General features: G+C 33.2%; 1 protein-coding gene across 6 annotated transcripts in view; it reads left to right on the forward strand.

The window, feature by feature from the left end:
* The window catches only part of PCDH11X (protocadherin 11 X-linked), a gene marked incomplete at both ends in the record, with an annotated part of 509,350 nt that extends 498,913 nt beyond the window's left edge, over positions 1–10,437 (forward strand). For 5 of the 6 annotated variants that reach the window (XM_080909518.1, XM_080909519.1, XM_080909520.1 and 2 more), the window contains one exon: positions 9,791–10,437. In XM_080909518.1, the coding sequence (XP_080765644.1) occupies positions 9,791–10,437 (647 nt within the window). The remainder of the gene's footprint in view (positions 1–9,790) is intronic. The other variant, XM_080909523.1, reaches the window with a different exon arrangement.
* Positions 10,438–11,993: the final 1,556 nt, after the last annotated feature.

Here is an 11,993-nt window from a genome sequence, read left to right on the forward strand (position 1 = left end):
CTTCTGCTACATAAGATGCTGGAGTTATGGATCCTTCCATGTGCACTCATGGTTGGTGGTTTAGTCCCTGGGAGCTTTCAGGGTTCTATTTTTTTGGATATTTTATGTATTTACATTTTAAATTTTATCCCCCTATCCCATGTAACCTCCATCCTCTCCCTGCTTCTCTGAAGATGTTGCCACTCATAAACACCAACTCCCAACTCATCATGCTGGCATTCTCCTACACTGGGGAAATGAGCCATCACAGGACCAAAGGCTTCTCCTCCTATTTTTACCAGATAATGTCATTCTCTGCCACATATGTAGCTAGAGTCATGGGTCTCTCCATGTGTACTCATTGGTTAGTGATGTAGTCCTTGGGAGATCTAGGGGGGAGCTCTGTAGGGGGAGGGGTTGGTTGATATTGTTTTCCCCCCCTATGGAGTTGCAAACCCTTTCATCTCCTTCAGACTGTACTCTTAACTCCTCCAGTGGAGTCCCCATGCTCAGTCCTATGGTTAACTGTAAGTATCCTCATCCGTATCAGTATGGCTCTGGCAAAGCCTCTCAGGAAACATCCATATCAGGCTCCTGTCAGCAAGTACTTCTTGACATCAGCAACATTGATTGGGTTTAGCTACTGCATATGAGATGGATCCCAAAGTGAGGCAGTCTCTGGATGATCCTTTCTTCAGTCCATGCTCCACTATTTGTCTGTATTTTCTTTTATGAGCATTTCGTTTTTCCTTCTAGGAATGACTGAAGCATCTACATTTTGGTTTTCCTTCTTCTTGAGCTTCATGTGGTCTGTGAATTGTTTCTTGAGTATTCTAAGCTTTTGGAAAAATATACATTTATCAGTGAGTTTATGTCATGTGTGCTCTTTTGTGACTAGGTTAGCTCACTCAGGAAGATATTTTCTAGTTCTATCCATTTACCGGTGAATTTCATGAAGTAATTGTTTTTAATAGCTTAATAGTGCTTTATTGGGTAAATGTATCACATTTTCTGTATCCATTCCTCTGTCAAAGGACATCTGGGTTCTTTCCAGATTCTGGATATTATAAATATGACTGCTATAAGCATAGTGGAACATGTGTCCTTGTTAGATGTTGGAGCTTCTTTGGGTATATGCCCAGTTGTAGTCCTCAGGTAGTACGATATGATATTTTTCAAGGAACCAACAGACTGATTTCCAGAGTGTTTGTACCAGCTTGCAATCCCACCAAAATGGAGGAGTGTTCTTTCTCTACATCCTCACCAGAATCTGCTGTCACCTGAGACTTTGATCTGAGCCATTCTGATTGGTGTGATGTAGAATCTTAAGGTGGGTTGATTTGCATTTCCCTGATGACTAGAGATGTGGAGCATTTCTTTAGGTGCTTCTCAGTTATTCAATATTCATCAGTTAAGAATTCTTTGTTTTTTTTAAACAACTTTATTTTACAAAACAAAGATAAATGTACAGATTTTAAGCATTTTTGCATAAAATTATACAATACATTTTTGTCAGTACTTTTTTTCAGATTTTAAAATATTTTTTACATAAAACTAAATGAATATATTTTTTAGTCAGTACTTGATTTTTTTAAAGGTTTGATAGTATGCATTGAAAATTTAATAGTTACAATGAGCATAAAGTACATGTAAAACAAAATGTAACATGGAAATAGTCAAAGTTTTCTTGTTGTGTAAAGATTTTTTTGTTTTGTTTTGTTTTGTTTTCTTTATTTCTTTGACTTCATACAGTCTGTGAGTTGTTTCTGCGGCAGTGCGAGCCTCTGGGGTTAGCATCCCACTATCAGTGACTGCATATTATGTCTGTACATTTGTGACTGGGTTATCTCACTCAGAATGATATTCTCTAGATGCAGCCATTTTCTTAAGAATTTGATTAAGTCATTGTTTCTGGTGGCTGAGTAGTATTCCATTGTGTAAATGTACCACGATTTTTGTATCCATTCATCTTCTGAAGGACATCTGGGTTCTTTCCAGCTTCTGGCTATTATAAATAGAGCTGCTATGAACATTGTGGTGCACATATCTTTGTTGTGTACTAAGGTGTCTCTGGGGTATATGCCCAGAAGTGGAATAGCTGGGTCTTCAGGTAGTATTATGTCCAATTTTCTGAGGTATCGCCAGACTGATTTCCAGAGTGGTTGTATTAGTTTGCAACCCCACCAACAGTGGAGAAGGGTTCCTCTTTCTCCGCAACCTCGCCAGCATCTGTTGTCATCTGAGTTTTGGATCTTGGCCAATCTGACTGGTGTGAGGTGGAATCTCAGGGTTGTTCTGATTTGCATTTCCCTGATGGCTAAGGATGTTGAGTACTTACTCAGATATTTCTCAGCCATTCGATATTCCTCAACTGAGAAAGTTTTGTTTAGCTCTGTACCCCATTTTTAATAGAGTTATTTGATTCTCTGGTGTCTATCTTTTTGTGTTCTTTGTATACCTTAGATATTAGACCTCTATCTGATGTGGAGTTGGTAAAGATCTTTTCCCATTCTGTTGGCTGCTGTTTTGTTTTCTTGACAATGTCCTTAGCCTTACAGAAACTTTGCAATCTCATTAAGTCCCATTTGTGGTACATTTATACAATGGAGTACTACTCAACAATCAGAAAAAAAGACCTTATGAAATTCTTCAGAAAATGGATACATCTAGAGAATATCATCCTGAGCAAGATAACCCGGTCACAAAAGAACAGACATAATATGCAGTCAATGACAATTGAATACTAACCCCAGAAAGTTCTGAACACCCCAGAAACAACTCAGAGACTGTGTGAAGTTGAAGGAAAAAAGAAAAAAAAAACATTATATTTACTCCTTACACACCAAGAAAAAAACCCTGACTAATTCCAGGTTACATCCTGTTTTACATGTACTTTATGCTCATTGTAACTAGTAAGATCTTAATGCACATTGTCAAACCTTATAAAAAATAAGCCAAGCAATGACAAAAATGTATTCATATACTTTTATGCAAAAATGCTTAAATTTTGTACATTTATCTTTGTTTTCTTAATAAAGTTCTTCAATTAAAATAAAATAAAATAATTTTTTATCTTTTTCAGTAAAAAAATAATAATTTGATTATGTTAGTAATTTTTCTATTCCTATAGAAAATTCTGTGCTAATTAATATACAGACACATATTTATCTTGAACATTACTTTTGACACTCCATGCTATAGTCAGACTTCATCACTACTGTCACATCTGTGTATGTAATTTGGGGAAATATTTGATATAGGAATCCAGTTTTCTTATGCCTGAAAAATGAAAAGTGGGAGAAGGGAAGAATCAATGAAGTTAAGGCTGGAGCTCATAACTACATGGTCCTTAGGAGTCCATTCAGATCTCTATAGTATAGATGTGACTTGATCTTTCTTAAATTAAATAAACTTTTTTACTTAGGGCTTGTGTCACATATGAATATTGTTCAATGTACCAATTCATTTTAAAGTAAATTATGGCGCTATGTGTTTATTATTATGGCTGCTTTAAAATAAATATTTTCTTAATGACTGAACTTGTTCTCCAGAAATACTAATAGGTATTAGAGAAATCTTATTGCAAAAGAACACCACTCTTGATATTGAGTTCAGTGAATCTTTAGCTATGTGGGTTAATTTTTTATATAAAAATCAAATTAATCATTACACACATTACATACAATGTCAATAATTAAATTTCCAACCACACAAATCTAAAGAGATTAAAATGTAGTTTGAGTATTTAAAAATCTTCTACTATTCATTTGTCTCATAGTTAATCAAGCTCTATTGTGTTGATAAAATGTTTGAACTCCATATGGCTTAGATATTGTCTTAGGAAAGTAAAATGAATGCTTGAAAACTGGATTCTTGTCAAAATTATAATATGAGTTATAATCTGATATTTATCTAAAATATAGCTTTGAAACATCCAGTTGTGCAGTAGGGATGCCTCAGGAAGAACAAGATAAAGAAAAAAGAGAAGAAATTTTAAAAATATATCTCATTCTTTTTCATGAGATTTCTCCTTCAAACATTAATCGGTTTCTACATGACAGCTGTATTCAGTAAGACAGTGTAACATGAAATATCCAAAAAAACATTTAATTGTTTGCAGATGGCAGTAGAATGGTTACAGGATATATATTTGTCCTCATATTCATAAAGGTTTGAGGATCATAGGGAACATACTAAACATATTTAATCAGATCTATAAATTTGACATCAGAGTTCTAAAGAAAGGGATTTTTCCTTCTGCTTTTTGAATCACATGCTCTATATATGCAAGTTAAATATAAAGTTAGTAGATTGTTTTTATATAGCAATTTAAAATTTACATAAGTAATTCATATTTTAAAAGAAAGAAAAGTATTGTTCACGTGAATTTAGCATAGTAAACGCACATTTCCTCTTTGGGTCAAAACAGAAGAATTATATTCTGACAGTATCCTTCATTTTATTGTGCTATATTTCAATATGCTGTCATTTTTTTCACTAATACTCCACAAGCAAGGATAATATCAGTTCATTTATAAATATTTTTCTATGAGAAATATTAAAGTAAACTTTTCTAAATCTATCTCTTATGATTTTGTATTTTTATTATCCTAATGTTCACCTGTCGGCTCTTAACTATATTGCACTGATGTACATTTTGGCATAACATTTGATTATAATTTTAACTATAACTTTGCTTGAAGTTCTTTCATTCAACATTACGAAATGCTCAACTATACTAATAAACCATAATTTTCCTACAGAAATTTTCTGTAATATCCACTGTGTATTTGGATGCTGTAGTAGGAAAATATAGTTTCCTAAGGGGAATGTTTGTTCACTTCATAAATGTTAAGTGTTATTAATGAGTTTCAGAATCCCTCTGAGGATGTTGTTTTAAATGTAATTAATTTAAACCCCACCAATATGTAAAGCATATTATTTTTAACTTGTTCTGAGTTAATCTGTGCCAGTCCCTCAACTCCTCATAGGAAAACAGATTGTTAAACGAATTAAATGATATCAATAATATTATAAGAGACTACAGTGATCACTAAGGAATATATATTTTAAATAATATTTAAGCACCATCAATTCACATAGAAGTACATAAAAATAACTATATTTCCGTTTGGCTCATTTGTTCGAAATATATTTACTTAGAGTGCTTTCTTTAACCTCGACAGTAAATAAATTGCTAAATTTATTATCAAACTCATTTCAGTTTAGATTAAGATTTTTTCATCCACATATTGTAAATTATCAAGTTTAAGTACATTTAACTAAAAATAATTTATGTAATTTAGAAAGATATGCAAGTGTTATGGAACCTCAGCATCAAATTTAGCACAAAAAATGACATTTATTAGCTCTGCTATGATTTGACATTCTTGTAGAGGATAACTAATAGTTTTCAAAATCTTTGTTTTCTAAATATTTTAATATTTATCATTTAAATGAAGAATATGGAAAACCACACAAACAGGCTTTGATTTTTTAAAAAAATATTACATCCAAAATGAAAAAAATTCATTAGAACTGAATTGTATTTTTATTTATTGTTATATAATGAAATAAGGGGAAATATTTTATTATTGCTTAGGGAAATTTTTAGAAGTTTTGTTAATTTAAGACATTGTAATTTTAAATTAAAATGTAATGGCATCACTTTTTTTCTCTTTAGTTCCCTTATGTCTTTCCAAGACCAGTGCCTCCATATCCTTCCATATCTAACACTCAAACGATAGCCTCTTTATCGTGATCATCATCATCTTCCTCATCATCATTGTGTTCCTCATCATCACATGCAAACACACATAAGTAATATGTATACACAGCTATATGTATGTATATATATATATATATATATATATATATATATATATATATATATATAATAGAAATACAAAAAACAGCTGACGTTGTTAGTGCATAGATTCACAAATTCTTCATTAAATTATTTATTTATTTATTTACTTTACATCCTGATCAGAGCGTCCCTCTATTCTCTCTTCCAAGTCCCATTCTCTCTTCTTCCCTCTCTGCATTCTCCTTCCCTTTCACATTTTAGATGATGTGGCCTCCCATAGATATCAACCTGCCTTGGCTTATCAAGTTCCAATAAGACTAGGTGCTTCTTCTCCTACTCTGTCTAGGCTAGACAAGGCATCCAAGTTAGGAGAAAGGAATCCCAAGGCAGGCAGCAGAGTAAGAGTCAGTTTTATGTACTGTTATTTGGGGATCCATATGAAGACCAACATGCATATATGTTACAGGTTTGTATATTGAGTAGGTCAAAGCTATCCATGTTCCTTTATTAGTGGTTCAGTCTCTGTGATCCTCTACATTTCCAGCTTAGTTGATTCCATATGGTTTTAGTGTGCTGAACTTCTGATCTTTTTGGCTCCTTAATTCCTTCCTTGCCTCTTCCACAAAATTCTTCAAGCTTTGCCTTATGTCTGACTGTGTGTCTCTGCATCTGTTTTCATCAGCTTCTGGGTGAAACCTCTCAGAGGACTTTTTTTAGGCAACAATAGGAGAATATAATTAATTGTTTCAAGGGTGAGGTCTCTCTCATTGCATAGGGCTCATATTGATCCAGTAATTGGGTAGGTATTCCAAGAATTTCTGTGCTGTCTTTATTTTTACATATCTTGAAAGTAGAAAACAAATTGTGGGTTAAAGATTTTGTATCTGGGTTGGTGTACTTATCCCTCCATTAGACGTCTTGCCAGGTTATAGGAATTGGCCATTTAATTTCATATATTCTACTGCTAGTATTCTTAGCTAGGTTTATCCTCATAGATTCCTGGAAGTTTACATACCGTGGGTTTTATATCATCTCAGAGATGAATTCAACACCCATATCAATTACAGCTCTCTCTCCTAGCTACTTCCTAGACTTGAACTCTCCTACTCCCTCCCTACCCACTCTCCTTTCATTCACTCCCAATTTCTATATTTCTACTCAGTTAGATTAAAGCGTTCTTCTTGGGGTGCGCCTTGTATTTATCTTTGGATTTCTTCTGGTTATCCAGCAATTTATAATTAATGTACACTGATTGTTGAAGATACTTTCTTTTCTCCATTGTAAAGCTGTGTTTTGAGGTCTTTTTAATTTGTTTGTTTGCTTGTTTGTTCGATTTTTGTCAAACAATAAACTAATATATGCATGCTAGTGCTTTATTAATATAGAGTTTAGAATGTAAATCCTTGGCATGGTACTCTCAGTCGGGTCTTAAGATAAGATAATGCACATAAACATCCAACTTAATACAAAGCAATTCTTGATTTAGACTTCTGTATTAGGCTATTCTAGATTGTTTTACATAAGAAGGTAACATCAAAAATTATGAATGCCAAAAGGGATTAGAATTACATATATTAAACTATAAAAAAGCCAACATTTAACAAATAAATTTTATCCAATAATACAATCTATTATGATTGGAAGTGAAAAAAAAATCTTCCTATATAAAATCAAACGAAAACAACTCCCACCCCCCCAAAAAAAATTGTAATGTAATATGAAACCATGAAGTTTCATTTTTATGTGCAAAGACCTTCTGGAGTATAGGTTGGGTCCACATTTCAAAGGATTATCAGTTTGATGGAAATGTACTTCTTAGGTAGATATTTTTAAAACTGTGAAGTATATAAATGTTAATCTCAAGGTCTTGTTCTAAAGGATTCTCTGAATGAAAAAGAATTGTGTGTGTGTATGTGTGTGTGCGTGTGTGTGTGTGTGTGTGCCTGTGTGTGTGTGTGCATGAGAGAGAGAGAGAGAGAGAGAGAGAGAGAGAGAGAGAGAGAGAGAGAGAGAGAGAGAGAGAGAGAGAATTGATTAGAATTAGTTCTTTTTGTATCCCAGTTGTTTGAATTTAGTTGGGATTCATAACATGGGGAAGACTTATAGGAACTTGAAACTTTATGATGATCTTTGCAATCTATGTTACTTAAGACAGCATCCATTTTTTGCCTACTTGTTTTTGGATACAAAACAGGGTAGTTGGCTGAAAAATTTCTGGGGAATCTCTTATCTCTCTTCCATGCTAGATGAGAAGTCTGGTTATACACATGCATGCTGATGCCCAACATCTCTTGGTTTCTGGGGATTTAAACTCAAGTATTTTTTCCCATTTAGCCATATCTCTGGTCCTTAGTCTCTGTTGTTTTTATTTCAAAAGTATTCATGTGCAGAAATATCAGGAATGCTGTCATTCAGCAAGCACACATGTACAAATGAGAAAAAAATAATGAAATTTTATCTATTAATTTAAATGCTATCAATTTTTCTTGAATTTAATAATAAAATATTATTTAAATCTAACTATTTTCATGAGTATTATCTAGTATAAATATCTTAGCCTCAATTAATCTATAGCTGTAACTAAAAATTACGGAAATGAAGAGACAATAGTAGACAAGTTCTATATCTAAAAATTTAAATTCTTTGATTTTACTCTTTTAATTCAATATTTTGCACAACTAAACATACAAATAAAATCAACATTCCACTTATATGCTTTGAGTGGGACTAAAATATATGAAGAAAACTAAAAGTCTTATAAAACTCTAAAGATTCTGTTATACACTTTGCATATAAACTAATTCTATGGTCCTTTTGTGGGACTGTATTATAAAATTGCTGCTTCTTCTGCATGTAAGTAATAATTTTAATATTTTCAACTCTTTCCAAGTTATGTTTTAAATCTGATGCTGACATTTAAAATATTCCATAGACTGAGGAAATATTTCATTAAAATAAAACAACTGAGATTAAGTTCCCATTATGCAATCATATCCTGCCCCCTAAAAAACTAACAACAAAAGAAAAACCAGAGAAACAAACAAAATGCTATGTATGCTTGAAGCTCCAGCTGATGCAAAGAGTTCATTGGGCAGTCAAAAAAAGAGAAGCCCATTCAATGAGAGACCCTATCTTAAGACACTAAGTTGCAGGGCAATAGGAGACATTTTTGCCCTGGCATAGAATTGAATGACTACAAACTTACTCACATACATGTGTGAATTATTACACAAATTGCATATGTACATGTGTTTTATGCAGAAAGTATACAACATTACACAAAAGAATAAATTTTGAAAGTTAAAATATGACAAAGTACAAGTTTTCAAAAGAACTACTTTGCACTGCAACAAATAGAAATTAATTATACAGCATTTATTCTCTTGATATTTGTTGAACACTCGTTGCTATTTCTATATTTATATATAATAAAACTCATTCTGAATAGTGTCATGTACTCTAAAAAATGTTTTATGTATCTATTGTCATCTTAGGATAGGGAAAGCATCAGTAATAGAGTTTCTTTCTTCTGCTTATGTTAATCAAGATTTCATCCATTCCCAAGGCCTGAAAAGCATCAATCAGTTTAGCAGCCCTACAATTTTTGTCTTTTCATAAGGATATGCAATTCAACCTGCCTATGTTCTAGACTGGCAATCCCATCTTTTTTTCACCTTAAAATTTACTCATGTACTTTTATTCCTTTCCTATTTGGATTTCTCATCCAATATGTATACAAATTGATAGTCAAAGAAGTAATCTGCAAATATATTCATTCTATTTCTTATCTTTCCATTTCTTACAATGCCTTTTCCCCACCCATTTATCACCTCCCTGCTCTTTACGTGACTTTAGAAATGTTTCCTGATAATTTGACACTAGTTATAAAAAACTGAAAGTCTCCAATGTATTTAAACAGACTGCCAACTTTTTGGTTAGATATGACTTATTTTATGTAGATAATAATAAAAAAAATTCTTTTTGTTTTCTGTACCATGATAGCTGCAGAAATAACAGTACAGCCAACTGTGGAAGAAGCCTCTGACACCTGCACTCAAGAATGCCTCATCTTGGGACACTCTGACTCCTGCTGGATGCCAGCTTCGCTGACCAATCCCAGCCCTCCACAGATAAAGACCTCTGCTATCTGCCACAGCCCACCCAAGACCCATTCATCAGTTCGTCGCTGTAGCCCTCCAGTGACACAGACCGTTGCTATCTGCCACAGTCCCCCTGTGACCCAGGCTATTGCACTGTGCCACAGCCCTCCACCAGTTCAGGCTACTGTACTCCGCCATAGTCCACCACCAGCGCAGGCCTCTGCAGTCTGCTACAGCCCGACTCTGGTACAGGCTGTGGTAATTCACCGCAGTCCACCTCTGCCACAGGCTGCCACACTCCATCGCACTCACGCACAACCACCAATGGGTTTACAGCAAGGGTTGGTGCAGGGTTCTGGAGCAGATGGACTGCATCCTATTGATCAGGGAGTACAGGGTAGTTCAAGAGCTCAGTTTTACACCATGGCTGAAAGACGTCATCCTGATGATGACTCAATTAAAGTCATTCCCTTGACCACCTTTACTTCAGGTCAACAGGCCAGATCCACAAGAGGTGATTCTCCCATCATTGAGGAACATCCCTTATAAAGCCTATATGGATACTTCACATTTTTAAAAAGGATATATATCAAATGTTAACATTCAATTTTAAAGAACATTCCAAATTACGAGGTTTGTAAATAGCTGTGTAAATAGAAACAGATACCAGATTAAGTCTAGAGCTAGACCCTTAGTCAAAAGATGATGAAATAAATTAACAATTTAATTTGGACCATGACTTTTCAAAAACAGTTAATAAAGAATTTATATTCCTATGTATAGAAAGGCTTATCATGACAAAATCCATATGTAGTATATAATATTTCTGATGTACACTGACAATTTTTTATTTTTTACCACCATGTGCAATATTACTGATTTCTTCATTTGTGGTTTTTGTGGATTCAAAATGTAGTCATTGGGAAATTGGCCAAGATCCAATTTTCCAAGTTTACCTTTAGTTTCTCTTTCTCTGTTTTTCCATGTTTGACTTTAGATTTTTTTTGTAGATATTATTTTAGATAAAATTAGATGTCACAGTTCTATAGCATTTTTGTTCACCTTTTGCTTTCTCTTTATCATAGTTGCCTTTAGTTTCTTATTGTCCAAATTTCTACTTTCAAAAATGTAAAGTATGGGATGTAAATATGATCTTTTACAGTTTTTGTCTCTATCCCTGTTTTTTATGTTTTCTACCTTTATTTCAAGAATATATTGATATAGTTTGTATATACATTTTTTCAAAAAGAACATATATAGACTGTAAAGATCTAGGTTTCAACCTATTTCTCTACTCTTTAGTAGAGTTCGAGACACTGAAGTGCAATAGCTATGCCCATATTAGGCAACTATCAGCCAGATGGGCCTGTGCTTTTTTTATATTTATATATTTTTGTAGTATAGTGTAAAGTACATCAGAAATACTATTGTATATTCCATGGTAAGCCTATATCCCAATACAAATCAGGTATTTATATTATGGAACTTGTATATAAAAGCCACAAAGAAGGTAGAAAAGTTCAATGAATTACTAATTTACAACTACTACTGCGAAGTACTATTTCTAAATATTATTGAAATGATTTAAATATTGATTTGACAGCCCAATGGCTGTTACTTCAAATGCCCAGTAAAAAGAACAAATAAAATTGTACATAAAATCCTTTACTAAGGATACAAGGCTAAGGGATTATTTTTAATCTATCTAGCTCAATTTACTGAAGAAAACTACTGAAAACTAGATGAAAGTCTGGAAAGATCTTTTCAAGAGTCTTAAATCTAAATCTACCAAATGAATTAGAGCACTGAATTTCAAGGATATGTACAGAGGGAGAAATAAGGTTCATGACTGCTTTTTGGGGTGGATGAGAAATACCCCAGTAACACACTGAACAACAAAATCTCACATGTGAAAAGAATACATTATAAGCAAAGAATACAGTAGCATTCATAGTAAACATCAGGTTCCATTTGTTGTCTACACATTAATTTCTGGCCATTAACTTTTGTGTGCACATTTCACAAATCTAGAGAAACATCACAAATTTAATTTACCGCCATAACAAAATCAAGAAAATGTCTTATTTCACTATTATACTAATTAA

The sequence above is a fragment of the Micromys minutus genome (genome assembly GCF_963924665.1).
Source record: "Micromys minutus genome assembly, chromosome: X".
Classification (NCBI taxonomy): domain Eukaryota; kingdom Metazoa; phylum Chordata; class Mammalia; order Rodentia; family Muridae; genus Micromys; species Micromys minutus.